The sequence below is a fragment of the Monodelphis domestica genome, chromosome 7, assembly GCF_027887165.1.
Source record: "Monodelphis domestica isolate mMonDom1 chromosome 7, mMonDom1.pri, whole genome shotgun sequence".
NCBI classification, from domain to species: Eukaryota; Metazoa; Chordata; class Mammalia; order Didelphimorphia; family Didelphidae; genus Monodelphis; species Monodelphis domestica.
This window is the reverse complement of record NC_077233.1, coordinates 80,636,655-80,661,740: the sequence shown is the minus strand read 5'-3', so window position 1 is coordinate 80,661,740 and position 25,086 is coordinate 80,636,655. Positions and strand designations below refer to the sequence as shown.

Genomic DNA, 25,086 nt, shown 5'->3' with positions numbered 1-25,086 from the left:
CTCTCTCTGTCTGTCTCTCCCCCCTCTCCATTTTATCAGAATATCTTTCTTAATAAATTTATGGATTATTTAATGAAAGAATATTCTGGTCATGCCTATATTAACTAGATTCATCTAGAATGCTAAATGCTAAAACTTGCATAAAGTAATGGATGTTGATATTTCAAAGAGATTACATACTGTAGGAACAAAAAAAAATCTAATGTAAACCTTCCAGTTTAAAATTTTAATATATAAAATATCCCTACCTGAAGGCATACCCTAAGGGGCCCAAGGAGCCATTAAGATAGCTAGATAGGACTGGGCCTAGTCAAACCTTGGAATCTCTGTGGGAAATAAGTCAAATATCAATCCACAATCCTCAAAGGAGGCTCAAGAATTTGAACCATTAATCTAAGAGCATTAGGTACATGTGCACTTTAGACATTTTACAAATATTATCTCAGCTGGGAAATTACTCATTTTAATATCAAAAGGCTACAATTCAGATTAAATATCTGTCAAGTGATGCTGATTTATGAAACATGAGATAAAAAACAAACCAGAAGGGCTCATTTTAAAAGGTTTCCCCTCCTTTCCAGTTTGTTTTTAATTTCTCCTTAGGTGACTTGAATTAAAATACTATTCTCCTTGTCTACATACTAGCGCCATCTATTGGTATCATCTGGCTAAAGACTTCAAATAACCCTCATGCTCTTGGAGCAACTGAGTGCTAAAAGTTGATCATTGATGGAGACCATTGGTGTTTTTTGTGAAGGGAGAGCCAGATCTGCACAGTTAATTTCACTAGTGGAATGTTTATAAAAAGCAAGCTTGATTTACAGGGTTACTTGATAGGCTCAAAGGACTGGCTTAACCAGGACAGAGAAATTTTAGCTAGCCATAAAAGTGACAAGTATGTAGACTTGAGTTAGCCATTATTTGGCTAAACATCAAGCATATTTTTCTCATTCTAGAATTAAAAATAAATATTTGGCTGAATATTTGATTTAACTGATAAAGTTTGCAAAAAAACTACAACAATCATTTGCATAAAAAATTCATTTTGCCAAAATTTCATTAATGAAAGTTTCATAATCAGTTAGCAAAATGCTTAATTTTTGACTGAGGATTCCAATAGGTCAGACTATCTGGTGCTTAATAGCACTCTTCCCCCACACTTAGTCATATATGTAGAATTGATGCTTTGTGAGGCATTTCCCATAGAACAGGAACTTTTAATCCTGTTTCATGTCACACAATCTTTAGACAGACTAGCTAAACCTATTAACCCTTGCTCAAAATAATATTTTAAATGCAAAAAAATCTTTAGACAGACTAGCTAAACCTATTAACCCTTGCTCAAAATAATATTTTAAATGCAAAAAAATACATAGGATCATAATGTAAATTATTATTTAGAAAGTTAATAATTTTTTAAAATTCATAGAATACAAATTAACAACTCTTGCCAAAGAAGTCTATGTGGTATAATTGAAAGATTCCTAAATTCAAATATAGAACTTGTGGGTTCAAATCCAGGCACTATTATTTACAAGTAATTTTACTTTACTGGCCCTCATTTTCATCATCATTAAATGAGGAGGTTAGACTAAACAACCTCTAAAGTCTTTTTCAGTTTTAATATTCTACAGATCTCTGAGTCTATGATTCTTATGTTTCTGTCAACTTGAAAATTTGCTGATAATGATCAATCCATTTAGTAGTCATCCTGGATGTTAGGTTATTCCACCTGGAATAATAGCTAATGATGTGTTCCTTGTCATAAGGAAACCTAGGCACAAAGGGTGCCATTGTCACATAGTAGCATGGATCTTACAGGCCATGTAGTCCAATCTTTTCCTTTTACAAACAGAAGTTAAGAATGAACTGGCATTCAAGGATTTATAGAATAGAGAGAAACATGCTATTGTAAAACACTTTGCACAGTGCACAGCACATTGTAAGCACTTAAACGCTTATACCCTTCCTCTCCTCCTCTTCTTCTCTTTTATCCCTGAGAGAGAATTGTGACTACTGAAGCCTTTGAGACTGACAACAGAAGCATCATGCCTGGGAAATGAATTAAATTCTTCTTAAAAGAAACAAACAAAGGTTATAAGAGAGAGGAAAAAAAAAGGAAGGAGTTGGGTCCTCAAGAGTCAAGAGTCACAGCAGAAATAGTAATGCATATCAGCTTTTATCTTAGACTTAAGCTGAACCAGAAAAAATCAGCAAGTAGACAACAGGCAAAAAGAGAAACTGAGACTGACAAGTGAGTGTAAAGGGAGGGTCAAAATATTAAAGAAAAGGGGGGTAGCTGGGTAGCTGGGTAGCTCAGTGGATTGAGAGCCAGACCCAAAGATGAGAGGTCCTGGGTTCAAATCTGGCCTCAGACACTTCCTAGCTGTGTGACCCTGGGCAAGTCACTTAATTCCCCATTGCCTAGCCCTTACCACTCTTCTGCTTTGGGACCAATACACGATATTGACTCTTAGATGGAAGGTAAGCATTTCAAAAATATATATGCTACAGAAAAGGAAGAGGTCAAGGAGGGCCATCAGCCTTCTGTGGGGAATCTTGGTCTGAAAATACCAATTTTGTCCATGTCATCATAGACAAGAAGAAGAATACAAAAGATCTGTTCTTTCCCAAACTTCTACAACTTCTCCCCTTTTGCCTTTCCAACAACTCATATTATAATATATTCTTTTGTGTTTTTTTATTCATACATTTTCTATATTCTGAATTTCACCTCAAGCAGAAAGAAGCCAGAGGCTAGCTAGAGATAAATTTAAAATGAGGCAGTGGACAACTAAATCTCTGTCTAAATGTTGGAATTTTTCCTAACTGGGTTCTCTGAGCAACTGCTGACATATTCCCAACTTTCATCTAACAAAAACTCTGTAAAGTAGCAGAGGAGGCAACCACATGGACCTAAGGGATCATAACATGCTTTTAAAAAATGAACTAATTGTTGTAATATGAGTGGCTGAATAAATCTCCAGTGACAAGGGGAGGGAGGAAAGAGTTCTAATGAGTACCAGCTGGACAACTATACCCGCCAAAGCAACACTCACAACCATAGTGTTTATACAGATAAACTGAGGCTCAGAGATTTTAAATGCAATGTCACACAGGCAATATTTGGAAGAGGGAGGATTTAACCCCACAGGTCCTCTAGTTTCAAATCCAAGGTTCCATCCAGTATACCACTAGCCATGTGGCTATCTGAAACTCACTTTTCTCATCTTCAGAATTGGCATAATAATAATAATATCTGGAAATATCATATAACTATGAGCTATTATCTTCTTCAAGACTCCTGCTCACCCACTTCAAGTGGAACCATCTTGGATGCTTTCTTTTGATTTACAAACTTCAGCATAGATTATTTCACTTACCTGTGGCTGGGGCCCTATTCCCAGACAAATAATCAGCATATTCTAACACTACTAAGAAGACTAAACTATCCCAAAACTTTACTTTACTGTATATAATGAATAGTAAATACCCTTATATTTCTAATAGGAGAAAAGAAAGATGATGGCTGAGATGATGTGGCCACAGAACTTGGGAAACAGAAATGGTTGGCCAAATCCAAAGTTTTAGAGATAAAAGGGACCTTAGAAATCAACCTTCATTTTACAGATGAGGAAACTGAGCCCTGGACCCCAGATTCTGTATCTCCAATTCCAGTACTCTTTCCATAGAACTACATTTCTCTATGTGAGATGAAAGAGTATTATTTTACCATAATTTTTAGACTATTCCTTTCTAAATGGTTTGAGATCATGATTCTCTAAAGAGGCATATAGACAAAAATAGAAAAAATAAATCTACAAATTTTTTTCTCTAACTCCCTTTTTTCCCAGATCATGTCACTATTGGAAAGAGTTGGGTGACTATTGGACAAGAAAGGAAATGGAAAATTCCAGAAGACTGGCTTCCTTTTTGAATCTGACCCATAGGACCTTTCCTTAAGGGGATCTAGCACAAAACTGTTTATAAAATTTAACAGAAAAGGCCAAAGGCACAGATGGTTGTAAATTCTCAGTTAAGGGTTTAGCAATAAGCTCATTTGGGGAAAAAAAAGAAACAAACAAAACAAAATATAAAAACCACAAACAAACAAATAATAAGACTTGTATGAAGTCTTTATAAATTATTTATCTTCAAGACATGATTCTAACAACTCAGTAATTTTGCCCTTTCACTTGAGGACCTTAAAGATTTTTCAATAACCAATTACGGTATATAACCAATTCAATAAACAAATCTGAGACCAGGATCTTCAAGTTTCTTATGATAACATTTATAAAGTAGGCAGATCTTAGGATATCCATTAACTAAAATTTAAAAATGAATACTTTATTAAGTCCCTGGTTCACCCATTGACAGGGATGTTGGGAATGAGAGTCTCTGTGATAGTTCATAAGCATTATTTATAATTTAAAGAAGATGTTATTAAAATACAATATCTGGTTTGCCCAGAGTTTTAAGTAACCAAAAGACCACATAAAATTATAATCCAGAATTATGGCCCAAAACACATACAAAGCTTCCTCTCCTGTGGGAAGAAGAAATAAGCATTTATCAAGTGCCTACTATCTGCCAGGCACTATGCTAAATGTGAGAGATACCAAAAGAGGCAAAAGACAGTCACTGCAGTCTAATGGGGAGGACTCAACATGCAAACAAATATATATAAATCAAGCTTCATATAAGATAAATAGGTAAAGATTCATAGGAGAAGGCAATGGAATTAAGACGGGTTGAGGAAAATTTCTAGTAAAAGATAGGATTTTAGTTTGGGAAAGTCAGGGAGGTAATTAGGTGGAGTGGAGAAGGAGGAGCATTACAGGCATGGAGGATATCTAGAAAAAATGTCTATAGCTCAGAAATGGAGTGTCTGATTTGTAGAATAGGCAGGAGACCATTGTCACTGGATTGGAAAGTATGAAAGATATAAGAAAACTGGAAAGGTAAGTTCTCAGGGCACTAAGCATTTTGTATTGATCCTGGAGGTGATGGGGAGGCCATTCTTGAGTAAGGATTGAGGAAAGTGACCTTATAGGACCCGTGCTTTAGGGAAATCTCTTAAATGGCTAAATAAAGGATGAGCTGAAATGGAGATTGATGTAGGTGGATCTACCAGCATATCACTGTAATAATCCAACCATAAAGTGATGAGGATCTGCACTAGAATGGTGGCAGTGTCAGAGGATAGAAGGGGATGTATTCAAGAGAGATTGCAAAGGTAAAATCAGTCTTGGCAACAGCTTAGATATGGGGTGAAAGAGGGAGGAATCTAGGAGGACTCCTCAGTTATGAGCTTGATTGGAAGGATGGTGTTGTACAGGAAAAAAACAGGAAAACTAGGAAGGGTGGGAAGATTTAAGGAAAAAAAAGATCATGGGTTCTCTTTTGGATATAATTGAGTTTAAAATATTTATTAGACATCCAGTTCAAGATATTTGAAAGCAGTAGAGATAACAAAATTGAAGGTCAGTAAAAGTTCTCATAATTTTAATAATAGTTTTTAGTATTTACAATACCTAAGATGACAAAGGAAAACAATTTTTTTTAGATACAGTTATCAATATATATTTTTCAGAACATTACAAACTCCATGTTTAAAAGCTTACTCACCTTGTGAACTCATTTTGGATGGCTCGATTAAGATAGTATTCATGGTGGGAAATTTTTCCAAATATAATAAATATAAGTAAAAACAGCATTAGTATATGGGTCAAAAAGTTTCTGTAAGGGAAAAAACAACAACTGTAATTATTTTGTTGAATAATAACAATAGTTATATCAGCAATAATACCGATAAAAATATAATAGCTGGCATTTCTATAGGGCTTTAAGGTTTGCAAAGTACCTTACAAATATTATCTCATTTGACCTTCACAATAGCTCTATTACAATTGCTGTGATTATTTCCATTCTACAGATGAGCTAACTAAAGTAAAGGTTAAGTGATTTGCCCAAGGTTACAATAATAATCATGCTAGTAAGTATCAGGCTCAAATTGAACTAAAGTATCATCTTCATTCTAAGCCTTTAGGTCTCGTACTCTAGCTGCTATTCAACCTAACCTCTAGCAATACTTGATATGTCTGCAGCACTTTCAGTTTTGAAAAACCCTTTACCAAGATTATCTCATTTGAGTTTCACAACAACCCTATGGGGCAGATAGATGGTATAAGTATGAATTATTGTCTCCTTCTACAGATAACTCCAAGAAATGGAGTGATTAGCCTATGATAACAGAGCTAGTAAGTATCAAAAATGGAATTTGAATCTGGGGCTTCCTGACTCCAAACTCATAACCATATAGAACCATATTTGGAGAATTTCTTATACTGTATTAATTCTTATGTCAGGGCTCTAGAGTAGAAAGGCCCAAAATTAATTCCTTTATATTAGGGAGAATTAATGTGTATTCATTTCTGTGTCAGAAATCTGGGTCAGGGATTCCATATAGGCTACAGCTTTTTGCATTTTCTTTGTCCTCAGAAATTCCAAAGAATGCCTTCCCATTTAACAGAATTTGATTAATAAATGAAAGGGACAAGGATTCTTTTCCTCTGGGTGTGTTTCTGAAGACAAGAGGATGAGGAGGGGAGGATAGTTTGATGGACCACTTCTTAATTAGCTATTCACCAAGGAGAGAAGTCTTGAGATGTTGAAAGGAAGAGCTGCAAAATAAGCTCCTAAAATTCTATTTATTGAGTTGCCTGATGGAGATCTAGGTCTCTGGTCATGTGAATGGGTCATTGACCTATATGCCACTTTATCAGTTATGATGCTGGCCTAACCAATTAACTGATAAAATCAATAAAATTATATTCTTTCGTAAACGTCACTCTCTTGAGAAAATTTTAATCCTAACAATATTTGCACAACTTCATGAAAATGACTAAAGCATAGAAGCATATGATCTGCACTGGAGGAAGCTATAGCTACATAACTGAAGATCGAAATGTTAAATTAAGTTAGAATTGTACACATAAACATTTTAGGCATATTCATTCATATAACTACTGAACTGGTTTGCTACTGGATAGACAACAGTTACAACTTCTCTTTTAAGCAGGACTTTATGTTCTTGATAGACTCTTTTTTGGTGGGAAAATTCAGAAGGCCTATTGCTCAAAGTTCTCTGCTTTTTAATCTCATATCACTATGACAACAAGAAGAGTTATTTACTTTGTCTTTTAAGGTTTGAAAAGTACTTACATGTACTCTCAGTGTGGTGGAAAGAATGGTGTGGTGGATTCAGAGTGCCTGGGTTTAAATCCTAACCATGCCACATACTACCTATGTGATCTTAGGAAAGTTACCTTACTATCTACGTCTCCAATTTCCTTGTTTATCAAATAAGGGAGTTGGACTAAATGACCTCTATGGTGCATTTCATCCAACTTTAAATCCATTATCTTATGGCACTAAATATAGAAAAAATAAGTACTACAGATATTATTATCACATTTTTTTGTAGATAAAGAAACTGAAATTCAGGGATTAAGTGATTTGACCCCAATCAAGTAACTATTGCAGTACATCTCAGAGGCAGGATTTAAACTGGGTCTCTCCTTATTCTAAATCTATTCAATGCTGTCTAAAAGATAGTTGGTAATTCCCACACATATCAATCTTTGAGGTACAACTAATCACAGAACCGAAAAGCACTCAGAGATCCTGAGTTTGAATTTTAAATTTGTTCTTATGAACTGTGTGGCCTTGGGCAAGTTAATTAAAATCTCTGGGCCCTCAGTTTCTACAACCATAAAAAGAATGCTTTTGGAATAGACAATAGTTAAGGTTCTTCCATATGCTAATCCTATGATCTTAAATGGCATTGTGATATCCAATCAAAAAGAATTATGCTGAAAATTACTTCAATTGATTTGAGTTCAGGCAGTTAGATGAGGTGAAAATGATAATCAACAAGGAAAACAGCAAAGCTAAAATTACTCCCATTCACAACCATAAGCAAATGGTTTCGTAAAAACAGAGACTGGAGGAACTAAAGCTGACCTGAAAGAAAATAGTCAATTTTTTAAAAGTTTATCTTTATCAGAATCAAAATAGATGATTCTTTATTGGTAAAGGGCTAAACAAGTAGTGGTGCATATATAATAGAACATTGCTCTCAAAACTGATCAGTGTGGAGAATAATGAGAAAACCTAAATGACTTGATACAAAATGAAGGCAGCAGAACCAGGAAATCTATACCCAATGACTAAGACAGTGTGAATGGAAAAGAGGAAGGAAACAAGCATTTATTAAGTATTGACTATGTGCCAGGCACTGTGCTAAGCATTTTGTAGTTATCTCTTTTGATCCCCACAACAAACCTGGGAGGGAATTACTATTATTATCCCCATTTTATATTTGAGGAAACTGAGGAAAACCAAGATTAAGTAACTTCCCCACAGTCACAGTTAGTAAGTATTTGAGGCTGAATCTGAACTCAGATCTTCCTGACTCCAGGTCCAGCTGAATGCTGTAAAATTCTAATAGCCAAGCTTCACCCCCAAGAAGGGATAGATGAAGCCACTCTCCTCCTTTATTTGCAGAGGTAGGGAATGATGGCTATGAAATGCAATGGATAATTATTAGACTTTTTCAACATGGTTAGTTTCATAATATTTTCCTTTTTTTCTTTGTTAGAAAGGGCAGTACTCTGGACGAGGGGAGGAAGATTAAATTGGCAAATATGATTGATTTTAAAACACATCAATAACAATTTTTAAATAAACTGAAAAAAAACTTTGCTGCATTGAGGTTCATTATTGCCTGTGTCTTCCCTCAGGAGTGGTCCCTCCCACAATACCAGTACTCTTGTTCTTTCTCCCTCTCCTCCAACTATCCAAACACATGGCTGTCATTCACAATGAAGTATGAATGATTGCTGGCTTAATCTGACATCCTATTCAGCATTTAGTATTTAGATGTTATGAAGTATTAATAAACCTTAGCCAATGGAATGAAATATTGATGATGGAAATTCAGGCACTGTTGAATAGGATGAGGAGAAGTATTTGAGTTTTTCCTCATGCTTGTGAAATCATAAAACATCAACTACTGTCTACTTCTACCCATGCATAATGCCAACCCAGAATTTAGGGCTACGAGTGACCTTAGAGATGATCTAAACCAACTTTCTGTTTTTAAAGATAAGGAAGGTGAGGATAATATGAAAAATAAGATATTTAGAGGACTAAATTTTAATGAAGGTAATCTATTTTTTGGAAAGGGAGCAGGCAGTTACCTTATAATTGTCTGGGGTTCTGTTTTACTTGGGGAAGTAGGTAGAAATCAGTGTTTTCAACTTATCTTTTTCTACTGCCTAGTAATTCTCTGCAATTGCCTCCTTACAAATGATCGTGATATAGCCTAGCTCTAACCTTTGAGGGCCCTTGCAGATATTCATAAATGGACAAACACTAGACTCAGCCTTCTTGACTTACTTCCTCTATTCTTAATTTAGTACCCACACTTCTCAGCAATCTTGAGGGTTCAAATAACTATTCCAGAAAGTTGCAACATTGGAATGCCTGAAACTTTGATCATTCTTACTTGACACAGCATGAGTTCACTTATCTTTCTATCTTCACATATCTTCCAAAATAATTTTTATTTGAATGAACTTGCCTAGTTTTTTTCATCTCTCTATGCTCTTTGGATTTGGGGGCTATAACTTTTAGACAGTTTATCATGAGTCTCAGAACTCCATGGATCACTTGCTGACACACTTCCAAAAAAAAATGGTATTTCAAGAAAACCATGACATTTCTCTTTGGAAAAATAAGAACATATTTCATAATAGAATGAAAAGAATGACATCCCACATTAGGCAAGCAACATCAATGCCTATTTATATAGTATTTTTAAGGTTTACACTGCTCTTTCTTCCTAACAAGTCTTTAGGTAGGCAATACAAGTATAATTTTCCTCCCACTCAGCATTTTAAAGAAGAGGAAATAAGTAAAGTGACTCTATTCATGGTCATCCAAGTGCAAAGTTTCAGATCTAGGATTTGAACCCATGTCTCCTGATTCATAATTCAATGATCTTTGTTCTCCAACTTGCCTCTCAGAGTAAGTAATGAAGCAATTTTAAAAGATAATTAAGGGAGGCAGAGTCAAGATGGGGGCATAGAGGCAGCAAAAGTTCAGAACTCTGAAAACCCTTCCTCACCAATTATAAACCAAATACTCCTAGTGGATTGTAATCCAAACCTAACAACAGGACAGAGCTAATGAAACCTCCTGCTGGACTCAACTTAAAAGGTACATCCCTCCCCACCCCAAAAAAAAGCCTGAATTCAAGAACATTTAGGTTTAAGGGGAAGGAAGAAAGAAGGTCCCAGGACCCCTCCACCACCCACAGTACTGAGCCTCCAGCAGTGACTGGAATCTCTGGGCCAGCAAGGACCATAGACTGGAGAGAGAGTACCTTGCTGGCAAAGCTGTGCCAGGCTCAGGGTTCCAAATATGGGTGGATGGGAGGCAGCTTGAGGAGAAGCACAGAGGACACAGCCTAGTCACAGTAGTGGAGACACTCCATATTTACCCCTATTGCAGAGGATTTGGCCTCAGGGCACATCCAGCTCTGCAAGTTCAACTCAGCTGGGGCTTAATCTCATCAAGCCTTCTGAGGTCCAGGAAGTTCAATCTCCAACACCCCTCCCCCACTGACTGCTCTGAGTGCCTTGCTAAACTCCAAGGATAAAGATTGACAGAAAAGCCCAAAACCCACAGATTCAGCACACAATGAAAGGAACAAGAGTGCAGGCCACTAAAGGGGGAAAGAAGGAGCAAATATGAGCAAACAACAGAAAAAAAAAAGAAATTACAATTGACAGCTTCTATCCAGACAATGGACAAACAGCAAATGGAACAAAGGAGGATCAAGGAACATCATGCAAAAAAGAAAGAAAGAAAGAAAGAAACCCCAGTGAATTGGACACAGGCTTTGGAGGAACTCAAAATGTAATTCAAAACACAATTAAGAGAGCCTGAAGACAACTAGGAAAAGAACTTAAAAAGCAAGATAAGTCATCTGGAAACAGAGGCACTTGAACTAAAATGAGAAAATGACTGTCTTGAAAGCCAAAATTAATCAGCTTGAAAATGAAGCAAAGAAGATGAAGGATGAGGCAAAGAAAGTGAAAGATGAGGCAAAGGAGATGAAAGATAACCTCCAAAAAAATCAGACCAGAAGGAGAAGGATGACCAAAAAGTCAGGGATGAAATTCTGTCTTTAAAAACCAGAATACAACAATTAGAAGCAAACAACTTCACAAGGCAGCAGGAGACTATAAAACAAAACCAAAAGAATGAAAAAATTGAGGAAAATATGAAACATCTCATTCACAAAACAGAAGATTTAGAAAATCGTCCCAGGAGAGACAATTTAAGAATCATTGTCCTACCAGAAGACCATGACAAAAGAAAAAGCCTGGGCATCATCCTACAGGAAATTATCCAAGAAAACTTCCCCGACATTTTAGAACAAGAGGGAAAAGTAGATATTGAAAGAATCCACAGATCACCTCCTGTACTTAATCCGCAACTGACAATACCCAGAAATGTTATAGCCAAATTCAAGAACTACCAGACCAAGGAAAAAATATTACAAGTTACTAAGAAGAAATCATTCAGAGACCATGGAACTAAAGTCAGGATAACACAGGATCTGGCTACATCTACACTGAAGGACCAAAAGGCATGGAATATGATATTCCAGAAATCAAGGGAACTAGTCTACAACCAAGAATCAACTACCTAGCAAAACTGACTATATTCTTGCAAGGGAAACTATGGTCATTTAATAAAATGGAAGAATTCCAAGCATTTGTAAAGAAAAGGCCAGACCTGAACAGAAAATTTGATGCCCAAACACAAAACTCAAGAGAATCATCAAAAGGTAATTAAGAAAGGGGAAAAAAACAAAAACAAAACAAAACAATAAACAAACAAACTTTTCTTAAGGGACCCAATAAGTTAAAATGATATATATCCCTACAAGAAAAGATGATATTGGTAAATCTTAAAAACTGTTATTATCACCTGGGTAGCTAGAAGAATTATACTTAGAAGGAACAGTGACAAACTGTATAGGATAAAATGCCAAAACATAGGTATGTATATAGATATATGTATGCATAAATATATATGTATATATATATATACATATATATATATATAACTAGAGTTTAAAAAAGAGGTTAATATTAAGAGAAATGGGAAAAGAAACAAAATGGGGTAAATTTATATGTCACAAATAAACACATGGTGGGAGAGGTGGAGAATATCAAAATACTGGAAGGGTAAAGAGGTTAGTAGGAAATGCTCAATTCTTACCTGCCTTGAAATTGACTCAAAGAGGGAAGAACAACCAAATGCATTGGGGCAGAGAATTGATTTGCGCCCTATAGGGAAGTAAAAGGGTAACAAATGGACTGATGGGTAGGGAAGTAATACAATGGAGGGAGAGGGTGGGGGTACTTTAAAAATACTGTAAAGAAGACAAGAGGGGAATAAGAAAGGGAGGTATAAAGGGAAATAAAATAAGGGTGGGAATTAGGGGGACTGATTAAAAACAAAACACTGGTGTAGAAGGAAATAGAGAAAGAAGAAAGGGCAGGACTAGGAGTGAAAATCGAAATGCTGGGAAATACACAGTTGGTAATCATAACTCTGAATGTGAATGAAATTAACTCACCCATAAAACACAAGTGAATAGCAGAGTGGATTAGAAGCCAGAACCTTACTATATGCTGTCTACAAGAAACACACATGAGAAAGGTAGACAAATGTAGGGTAAAAGTAAGAGGATGGAGCCAAATCTATTGGGCATCAACTGATAAAAAGAAGGCAGGAGTCACAATCATATCTGACAGCCAAAGTAAAAATAGATCTAGTCAAAAGAGATAGGGAAGATAATTACATCCTGATAAAAGGCAGTTTAGACAATGAGAAAATATCAGTACTCAACTTTATGTACCAAATGGCATAGCATCCAAATTTGTAAAGGAGAAACTAGTATTCAAGGATGCAATAGATGGAAAAATTATATTAGTGGGAGACCTTGACCTTCCTCTATCAGAACTAGATAAATCAAAGCAAAAATATAAATAAGAAATAGATAAGAGAAGTGAATGAAATCTTAGAAAAATTAGAGTTAGTAGATATGTGGAGAAAAATAAATTGGGGAAAAAAAGAAATACACCTTCTTTTCAGAAGCACACGATACATTCACAAAGAGTGACCATGTACTAGGGCATAAAAACGTTGCAAACAAGTACAAAAGAACAAAAATAATAAATACAACCTTCTCAGACCACAATGCAATGAATATAATTAGCAAGGGTACATGGAGAGGCAAATAAAAAATTAACTGGAAATTAAACAATACAATTCTACAAACTCGATTAATGAAAAAATCATAGAAACAATTAATAATTTCATTGAAGAAAATAACAAAGATGAGACACCCTTTCAAAATCTATGGGATGCAGCCAAAGCAGTATTCGGGGAATTTTATATCCTTTAGTTCATATATTAACAAATTAGGGAGGGCAAAGGTCAATGATTTGGGCATGCAAATTAAAAAACTAGAAAGTGAACAAACTTAAGATACTCAGATGAAGACTAAATTAGAGATCCTAAAAATCAAAGGAGAAATTAACAAAATTGAAAGTCAAAGAACTATTGACTTAATAAATAAGACTAGAAGCTGGTACTTTGAAAAAACGAATAAAATAGACAAAGTACTGGTCAATCTAATTTAAAAAAGGAAAGAAGAAAACCAAATTGGCAGTATCCAAGATAAAAAGGGAGACCTCACCTCTAAGGAAGAGGAAATTAAGGCAATCATTAAGAATTATTATGTCCAATTAAACAGCAATAAATAAGGCAATCTAGGTGACATAGATGAATATATAAAAATATAAATTGCCTAGACTAACAGAGGAAGAAATAGAATACCTAAACAACCCCATATCAGAAAAAGAAATTGAATGAACAATCAAAGAACTCCCTAAGAAAAAATCCTCAGGTCCAGATGAATTCACAAATGAATTCTATCAAACATTCAAAGAACAACTAATCCCAATATTATACTAACTATTTGACAGAATAAGCAAAGAAGGAGTTCTATAAAATTCCTTTTACAACACAAATATGGTACTGATTCCAAAGCCAGACGGGTCAAAAACAGAGAAAGAAAACTACAGACCAATCTCCTTAATGAACATAGATGCAAAAATCTTAAATAGGATACTAGCAAAAAGACTCCAGCAAGTGATCAGAAGGGTTATTCATTATGAGCAGGTAGGATTTATACCAAGAATGCAAGAATGGTTCAATATTAGAAAAACCATCCACATAATTGACCATATTAATAAGCAAACCAACAAAAATCATATTATTATCTCAATAGATACAGAAAAAGCCTCTGACAAAATACAACATCCATTCCTATTGAAAACACTAGAAATCATAGGAATAAAAGGGCCTTTCCTAAAAATAATAAATAGTATATATCTAAAACCATCAGCAAACATCATTTACAATGGGGATATTCTAGAAGCCTTCCCAATAAGATCAGGAGTGAAACAAGGATGCCCATTATCACATCTATTATTTTACATTGTACTAGAAACAATTAGAGAAGAAAAAGAAATTGAAGGCATTAAAATAGGCAAGGAGGAGACCAAGATATCACTCTTTGTAGATGATTTGATGTTCTACTTAAAGAATCCCAGAGAATCAACTAAAAAGCTAGTAGAAATAATCAACTTTAGCAAAGTTGCAGGATACAAAATTAACCCACATAAGTCATCAGCATATTTCCAACACATCTCAGCAGCAAGAATTAGAAAGAGAAATTCCATTTAAAATCACCCTAGACAATATAAAATACTTAGTAATCTATCTGCTGAGAAAAACACAGGAACTATATGAACACAACTACATAACACTTTCCACACAATTAAAACTAGATCTAAACAATTGGAAAAACATTGATTGATCATGAGTAGGATAAGCTAACATAATAAAAATGACAATCCTACCCAAATTAATTTACTTATTTAGTGCCATAGCCATTGAACTACCAAAAATTTTTTTTACTGAATTAGAAAAAAACATAACAAAGTTCATTTGGAAGAAGAAAAGATCAAGAAGATCCAGGGAAATAATGAAAAAAAAATGCAAAGGAAGGTGGCCTTGCAGTCCCAGATCTCAAACTATACTATAAAGGAATGGTCATCAAAACAATATGGTACTGGCTAAGAGATAGAAAGGAGGATCAGTGGAATAGACTTGGGGTAAATGACCTCAGAAAGACAGTCTATGATAAGCCCAAAGATCCCAGCTTTTGGGACCAAAATACACTATTTGATAAAAAAAAAAGTTGGGGAAATTGGAAGACAGTATGAGAGAGATTAGGTTTGGATCAACATCTCACACCCTACACCAAGATAAACTCAGAATGGGTGAATGTAAAGAAGGAAACATAAGTAAATTAGGTGAACACAGAATAGTATACATGTCAGATCTTTGGGAAAGGAAAGACTTTAAGACCCAGCAAGAGTTAGAAAAAAATCACAAAATATAAAATAAATAATTTTAATTATATAAAATTAAAAAAAAAATTTACAAACAAAACCAATGCATCAAAAATTAGAATGGAAGCAACAAATTGGGAAACACTCTTCATAACAAAAACCTCTGACAAAGGTCTAATTGCTCAAATTTATAAAGAGCTAAATCAATTGTACAAAAATCAAGCCACTCTCCAATTGGTAAATGGGCAAAGGACATAAACAGGCAATTTTCAGTTAAAGAAATCAAAACTATTAATAAGCACATGAAAAAAGTGTTCCAAATCTCTTATAATCAGAGAGATGGAAATCAAAACAACTCTGAGGTATCACCTCACACCTAGCATATTGACTAACATGACAGCAATGGAAAGTAATGAATGCTGGAGGGGATGTGGCAAAGTTGGGACATTAATTCATTGCTGGTGGAGTTGTGAATTGATCCAATCCTTCTGGAGGGCAATTTGGAACAATGCCCAAAGGGTGCTAAAAGACTGTCTGCCCTTTTATCCAGCCATAGCACTGCTGGGTTTGTACCCCAAAGAGATAATAAGGGAAAAGACATGTACAAGAATATTCATAACTGTGCTCATTGTGATGGCAAAAAAAATTGGAAAATGAGTGGATGACCCTTCAATTGGGGAATGGCTAAACAAATTGCAGTATATGTTGGTAATGGAATACTATTGTGCTCAAAGTAATAATAAACTGGAAGAATTCCATGTGAACTGGAATGAGCTCCAGGAACTGATGCAGAGTGAAAGGAGCAGAACCAGAACATTGTACACAGAGACTGATACACTGAGGTAAAATTGAATGTAATGGACTTCTCCATTAGTGGCAATGCACTGATCCGAAAAACTTGGAGCTATCTACGAGAAAGAACACTATCCACATTCAGGGGGGAAATTGTGGGAGTGGAAATACTGATGAAAAACAACTGCTTGATTACATGGGTCGTAGGGGATATGATTGGGAATGTAGACTCTGGGTGAACACCATAGTGCAAACATCAACAACATGGAAATGGGATCTAACCAAGGACACATGTGATACCCAGTGAAATTGCATGTTGGCTATTAGAGGGTTGGGAGAGGGGAGTGGAGGGAAAGAATATGATTCTTGTAACCAAGGAATAATGTTCTAAATTGACTAAATAATAAAAAAAAATTAAAAATAAATAAAGTGATTTGTTAGGAATTTTTAAAAAGATGATTATGGGGAGTAACTGTGACATTCTTCAAATGTTTTATTTGGGGGGCAACATTAGATCACTATTCCTTCACAAGAATTATTGGAGAGAGGACTTGAATGTATGGTTAAGATGAAAGGAAATGGTTTCAGGGAAATCAGTGGCTTTTTTTTAAAGAAGACAGCAATTCCAAGAGTGATGGATGAGTGAGAAGAGAGGAAAAGAGAATTCCACTCATGCTTGAAAGTCAGAAATGAATTTGTCTCAGAACCTTTAAGTAAAGAAGCCACCCCCAAAAAAACATGTTTTTCCCACCTAATTGCTGTTTGTAAGAGCATTTCTTTTCTAATTCTCCATCTTGCTTCTTTTAATTGGGCTAAAGTTGGTGGGTGGACCCATTGTAAATAACGTGCTCTTTGACGGGCTACCAGTATCTGTCAGGGAGAAACATACCATTCATTAGACATGCTAAAAGGAGAAAAATAAAAGAGTACTCAGAATTCTGTACAAAATAAAAAATTAAGTCATCACAAAGCAGTATATTTCACCTTATAATTTAACAACAATATTCTCCCAGTGATTGTATATGGTTATGAATTATGGAACACTACCAACTTGGAAGAACCAAAATTATATGTAGTTGACATGCTAAAGAGAAAAATACTGAGGGCTTCATTTTCTACATTTGTGGTGTAGAGAGAATGCTCATTGGGAGAATTGCCTTGAATTTCATTTCCCACAACGTTATATATGTCTTGCTGCAGCCAGGGCATTTATTGTCAAGCTTTACTAGGAAAGAACTTAGTGGAGAGTCTTTTAGGAGATAGAAGAGTTACTTTACATTAAAAGCAGAGAGTCAGGGGCAGCTGGGTAGCTCAGTGGATTAAGAGTCAGGCCTAGAGACGGGAGGTCCTGGGTTCAAATATGGTCTCAGACACTTCCTAGCTGTGTGACCCTGGGCAAGTCACTTAATCCCCATTGCCTAACCCTCACCACTCTTCTGTCTTAGAACCAATACATAGTATTGATTCTAAGATGGAAGATAAGGGTTTAAATAAACAAAGAGATAGAGATAGATAGATAGATAGATAGATAGATAGATAGATAGATAGATAGATAGATAGATAGATAAAAGCAGTGAGTCCAGAGCACCATCAATGGAGGCTCACTATAACTGGAATGGAGAAATAAAAGAGAAGGACATAGTTAATGTACTAAAAGGACCTACTTGTACAATAATATTTAGAGCAGCTCTTTTTGTGGTGCAAAGAATTGGAAATTGAAGGAATGCCCATCAATTGAGAAATGGCTGAACAAATTGTAGTATATGTTTGTAGTAGAATACTATTGTGGTATAAGAAACAATGAGCAGGATCATTTCAGAAAAAAAGTCTTAAAAAATCTACAAGAACTGATGCAGAGCAAAATAAGCAGAACCAGGAAAAAATTGTACACAGTAATAGTAATATTGTATGCTGATCAACTGTGAAAGACATAACTATTCTCAGGAATACAATGATCCAGAATAATTCCAAAGGACTTATGCTATCTACCTCCAGAGGAAGAACGGTCAGACTCAGATTGAGATCAAAGCATATAATTCTTATATTAGTTTGTGTTTTTATTTTGGTGTTTTGATTTTATATGAGTAGTCTCTTATAATAATGACCAATATCAAAGTATGTTTTGCAGGACATTACATGTATAACCCAGATCAAATTGCTTACCATCTCTGAGAGGGGGAAGGGAAGGGAGAGAGACAAGTTGAATCTCATAATTTTGGAAAATGTATGCTGAAAATTGTTATTACATGTAATTGGGAAAATCAAATATCTTTGAATAAAGGGGGGGAAATAAAATGTTCAACACAGCCCCTGGTTCATAAAAGATGATAGATATATGGTTATTTACTTTCCTTCCTGTTCTTTCCTCCACCCCATCCCCAATTTAAAAAAAACAAAACCATCAGCTGGCAGAAATTTTCAGTTGATGAGCATTAACAAACTTGGGCAGATGTTCAGAAAATGATCATACTCAATGCCTTTCTAGCTTGAGAGGATCTGGAATGAGACATCAGAATAGGACTTTACTTGAGGACTGTGCATATAAATCTAATAAATACCTGCATAAATAAAAATAGTACCAGTCTGAAAGAATATGTACTTCATATAGTGTCACTTTTATGGCCAAGAAGTGGATTAGTTATTCAGCTCATCCTTTTATCATATGTGCACCTATTTGAATTCATTCTTTGTATTCTTTTGAGGAAAAAAAATATATGGATGAGTTTTCTGCATTTCTGCATAATTTATCATATATGTGTGTTGGGAGACATAGAAGACATCAATAAGCAATTCATTATCTTCAAAAGCAAAAATCTAAGTCTATCTCAAAGAATAATTTTGGATAAGGATCATGAGAAGCAAAAACAGACACATTTTCTCAATTATATCCTACAAAATAACTCAATAATAGTAACAAATAATGACAACTCCTATTGATATAGTTCTTTAATGTTTATGAAGCACCTACAGAATTCATCTCTTACTTTTTCAAAGTCAGCTGCAGTGTTGGGAGTAGAACAGTATGAAGAGTACAGAGCATGATTCTTGGAAAGATGATGCAATTCATATTCAAGGTTCTTGGTTGCATCATATAATGCCTCAATAAAGAAACCTTTGTGGTCTCTTTTTCTCCAAGCTAGTGCCAATGCCACAAAGAATATCTGGAAAGAAAATCACAATGTAACTTATAGCCAAATCCATTTGGTTTGTTACCTTTCTCAGCATAAAAAACTCCTTTCTGTTCCCAGACCAGAAATGGTACTCAAGTTTTAGCTTTAACTAAGCCCTTTTCATATAAATAATGGCAAGCACAATAATAGACACAACAGGTGAAATGTCTCGCCATATTATCACTCTAATCTTCTTGGAGTCTCCAAAACTTCCCCCTTTAAAATGTGTAGAATTGTGTTCATTATTCTAGATATACTGTTAGGAGGCCTCTTGCAGTCCTAAGAAAGTTTTTACCAAAAAAAAAACTGTGTAGACAGTTTCTTAGGATTACATGCCAGCCTCTGAGAACTAGAATGAGCTCAGAGATCAATGATCAGACAGAGCTTCCCCTAATCTTAAATATATGCATTTATCAGGGATTACTCCCTCCCTGCAGAGCTAGCAGGGACCAAATATCAGGAGAGTTTAGTTAACAAAGCCACATAAACACCAGTTGAGCACATGGCAGGGTCATGTTTTATAAGTTCCCCTTTTTGAATAAAAGTTGTACCATAAATTACAAAAATCTCACATACAGGGAAGACACTCTGAGATCCTGGACCATAGGAATCATGCTATTTCCTACTGCAAAGTTCCCACCAAATTCTCTTAACCTCCAAGTAGTACATCCTTTGTTTTTGTCATTATCACAAAGAGAATGGTCTAATCAAAATGAGTGGCAGTTATATTGTTTCTTCCATTTAAATAACTGGTGTATTCTAGTGGGTAGAAATGGGGGAGGGGGGAACTCATCTTGTACAGCTCCTCCCCTTCAGACTTTTTATGCCTATAGCTCCAATCTTGGATTATCTCTGCTATAAAAGGGACAATGTATAAAGAAAAAGTGAAACTCACCAATAATCACCAAAATTTAACCAATTCTTTCAAACTCCAGTCAAAAAAGCCTTATTTAACATGGCAGTAAAGATCCCAATTCTTCCATTGTGAAGCCCAAGATCCAACATGTTTTGTATATCCAACAGTAATCCCAATCTAGCTCATCCCCACAATGTATGCGAAATTATTTTGTCTGTTCATATTTGGGAAGTGGTGCCATAGCACACAGAATGTTGGTCCAGGAGTCAGTAAGACTCATCTCCCTTAGTTCAAATCTGACCACAGACACTTATAAGCTACGTGACCCTGGATAAATCATTTAACATCCATTGACTAGCCCTTACTGCTCTTTTGCCTTGGAAACAGCACACAGTGTTGATTCTCGGGCATAAGGTAAGGGCTTTAAAAAGAAAGTCATCTATTTCAGCCCTTTAACTTCATAGATAAGGAAACCAAGGCCCAGAAGGAGGAAGTGACACCAAAGATCATGTTAGATTGCTATATGTTAGTGTAGGTATTCAGTAAAGTCTTATGGGCTGGCCAAGGACATCAAGAATGCTTGGCTTGAATTTTAATTCCTCTAACTGCTCTTGTTCTGTTCTCCCTCCCCAAAACTGTTTGTTAGGATCTGCAACATGTTTGACTGATGGCTGATGGATGGTGGTGGGTCTAATTGTTCTATTAAAGAAATGAAAGCATTATAGCAAATTTCATTTTTAAATGTCCTAAAGGAAACTACAATGATCTAGGGTTGTGGGGGAAGGAATTTCTATTCAACAAAGGAAGTATCTACTTCCTGGTCACCCCAGTGTTTAGCACAATACCTGGCTTATAGTAGTTATTGACTGATAGATTAACTTTGGGCTTACTGATGATCAGGTACATTGTTTTTTACAACAAAATGATAGCATTTAAAATGTTTCTTACCATGAGTGGTTGGGCAACAAAAATACAACCCACAATGGAAAAAAACACAGAATGGATCCACTGGATGCACTTTGAAGGACCAAACCTGTACAAGAGGGTAAGAATGGAACTGAATTTTGAGAGCTTCACAATCAATTTTCTTCTACTTCTATAACTTAACTATTTTTATTGCTTCCACAGGGGAAATTTAACAATGGATTTGAGGGTGCCCACTTACTTCACAAGTCTCTTCCCTCTACTAAAGATGATCCCTTTGGTTTTAAATAATACGCTGGAATATTTTCACAAGTCGATCCCTAGTTTTTCTGCTACACACCTGCAAATTCATTCTCAATAAAAATCTGCCTAGGGACATGGATGAAAGCAAACTCTGAATGGAATATATTTCATTATAAAGTCCATGAGGGGATGGGGCACTGCCTTTATCTAAAATTTTATTCTGCCTGGCATAGTACTTTGCACACAGCAAGTATTTATTAGTTTCTGTTTAGTAGACTGGAATTGAACTCTATAGTTTCATGGAATGTTATTTTGACAAAATCATAGAACTGAAAGTGATCTAAGCTAGTAACTAGTTTGGACCTCTTGTTTTAAAGAAAAGAAATTGATATTCAAGTTAAACTAGCCATCTGTCATCCAATTAGTAACAGAACTGAGACTACCCAAATGCCAAAGACAGTCCTCTTATTTCTATACAGTACTGCTCTCTTTAGGTGAATTTTGGTATGATAATTAGTAAACTATTGAGGGATGTCCCCAGAGTGCTAGTCAAATATATCCTCTCTCCACAAAAGTGAATAGACTGCTCTTCTGCCTGAAAATTCAACAGAGTAGTAATGCATTGTTTATAAAGCCTTAGGAGCAAATTATTTCCCATCATTCACCCAAAATGTGGTTTACTGTTTCATTAAGAGCTGAAAGGGAATTCAGAAGTTATAAACTATAAATTATAGTACTTATCTAAAATGACAGAGAACATGAGTGTGTTATCATGGTGGGGGATTTGAATCCAAGTCTTTAACTCCATTTGGGAGTGTTCTTTCCATTGTGCTACTCTGGCTTAAAGCAATTATTATGATTTTAGAATTTCTACTGTGCTCACCATTTGAATGTCTTATTGAATTTCTAGTTTTATCATTTATCACTTAGAAAATAATTTTATAGATTATTAGCTACATTTTTGGAAGCAACCACCAAAAATTCAGATCTAAGAAATAAATATTGACCTAATGATAGGTAATTTATATTATCTTTCACTCCACCAATTCCCTTAGTCTATGGTTTATCTATAATTGTTATATCATTAGTAATGAAGTCATGTTGGAGCACTAAATTTGAGAGAAAGGGAAAGTGTAATGATTCAATCCAATACCAGCCCAGATGATTGCTATCATTTAAAATGGCATATTTCCCTTTTTACAATCAGAAAGATAAAATTTTATCACATTCTGTCTCAAGACGGAAAGAGAAAAGGCATGATAGAAATCTATTGTGTATCCATTTAATTACCAGACAGTGTTCTCTTTACTCAGAACTGGCAGTAAATAAATCAGTTTTGTGTTCTGGGAAAAGGGCCAGTCTCTGATTCTGTGAAACTTGAGATATTCTTGCTTGTCTTTCTACTACGAAGCATAATGATGTTTGCACCAGTCTCTTGGCTCAAAGGGTCTCCTCAGTTGCATTTTTTAGACATTCACACAGCCTTTTGTCGCCAACGCTTGTAAACTATGCAACTTGGCAATTTGAACACCAACTCCTAAAACTTTCTATGGGGCTACACGGTATATAACAATTTTTTTTTTCATTTAAAAAAGGGTGATTTATAATGGTGAAAATGTCAGTGATTCACTATAAACTCTTTACATTCAAAGTCATTATCAGTCTGGCGGCATCTTGTCTTTCTGGCCTCATTTCACAGTACCATGTGAAACTCTGCTACCATTCTGGGCTTATTAAACATTGCTCTCCCATATATATTCTATCATCGAGTCAAACTGGCCTTGAAGTTTCTCACATGGAACATTCCATCTCCTGCCTCTGAGACTTTACAAGGTCCATTCTCCTATGCTTGGAAGGTACCCATCTCCTTACTCATCTCCCCTTCTGAGAATTCCTGGCTTCCTCCCAAGCTCCATTCAAAGACTTGCCTTTAGTGATTCCTCCAGCAAGTGAAGCCTCCCTGCCAAAAGTCATATCATTTTTATTTTGTATATACTTATATGTGCATATTTGTTTCCCCTGACAGAATACAAATGCTTTTAGAGGAGCAGGATCTGCTCAGCTTTGGACCTTATACATCTGGCACCTTGCCCAATGCCTGGCCCATAGGAGAGACTTAATAAATTAACTTATTTGTATATAATATCTTTTATAAGCAGCTAGGCAACAAAGTGGCTAGAAATGCTGGACCTGGAGGCAGAAGGACCTGGGGTTTAAATCTAGACCTGGACACTTTCTAGCTATATGATCCTAAGCAAGACACTTATATTAAACTCTATCAACCTCAGTTTCCTTATCTGTAAAATGAGATGAATAACAGCAAGTCTCGACCTCCCAGGATTATTATGAGGATGAAATGTGATAATATTGTAAAATGCTTTGCAAACCTTAGAGTGTTATATGAATGCTAGTTGTTATTATGTCAAGGACAATGAAAACGACAGTGATAATGACCACGATGAGAACAACATGACGATAACAATGAGGAATGCTGCTGCTGCTGCTACTGCTAATACTACTACTACCACTGATACTATTACTATTACTACTGCTACTACTACTACTACTACCACTGATAATGATACTATTACTATTACTACTGCTACTACTACTACTACTACTACCACTGATAATGATACTATTACTACTACTACTGCTACTATTACTACTACTACTCCTGCTACTGCTAATACTACTACTACTGATACTGATACTATTACTACTGCTACTGCTGCTACTACTTCTACAACTATTACTACTACTTCTACTACACTACTACTACTATTTCAACTGAACCAGACAATTTATTCAGTGTGCCCCAGTCTTTTTTAACCTTCCCCCTACTCTGTGCACAATCTGATGCCCACCTCAATTTGATATCTTTTCTGGTCACCTCCCAGTTAAACTTTTTATGTCACATTTTTTTTGTCTTCACTATGTACTTTATCACTTTTACACTTGTATTATAGCTATTTTGTGGACATATATAATCATACAATTAATATTAAAAGCACAATGATAGCAGGAACTATGTGATTTTTATCTATGCATTCCTTGCACCTAGCAGAGTGCTTAATAAATATTTAATTGTATTGAAAATGGTATACAGTCACTTAAACCTCATTGCCTAGCCCTAACTGCTCTTCTGCCTTGGAACCAATACTTATTACTGATTCTAAGACTGAAGGTAAATGTAATTTTTAAAAAATAAAATAAGAGGAACAACCTCCAGGAAGTGATGCAGAGTGAGAGGAGCAGAACCAGGAGAACATTGTACACAGAGACTAATATACTGTGGTATAATCGAACGTAATGGACTTCTCCATTAGTGGCGGTGTAATGTCCCTGAACAATTTGCAGGGATGTAGGAGAAAAAAACACTATTCATAAGCAAAGGATAAACTATGGGAGTGGAAACACCGAGGAAAAGCAACTGCCTGAATACAGCGGTTGAGGGGACATGAAAGAGGAGAGACTCTAAATGAACACTCTAATGCAAATATTATCAACATAGCAATGGGTTCAAATC

At 35.5% G+C, this 25,086-nt stretch overlaps 1 protein-coding gene across 1 annotated transcript in view; it reads right to left on the bottom strand.

The window, feature by feature from the left end:
• PKD1L1 (polycystin 1 like 1, transient receptor potential channel interacting) overlaps positions 1 to 25,086 on the bottom strand; it is a 165,844-nt gene that overhangs the window by 34,681 nt on the left and 106,077 nt on the right. Inside the window, exons 37-40 of the mRNA XM_056806269.1 lie at positions 21,339 to 21,423; positions 19,349 to 19,525; positions 17,116 to 17,234; positions 5,632 to 5,742 (exon numbers count right to left, since the gene is read on the bottom strand). Of these exons, the coding sequence (XP_056662247.1) occupies positions 5,632 to 5,742; positions 17,116 to 17,234; positions 19,349 to 19,525; positions 21,339 to 21,423 (492 nt within the window). The remainder of the gene's footprint in view (positions 1 to 5,631; positions 5,743 to 17,115; positions 17,235 to 19,348; positions 19,526 to 21,338; positions 21,424 to 25,086) is intronic.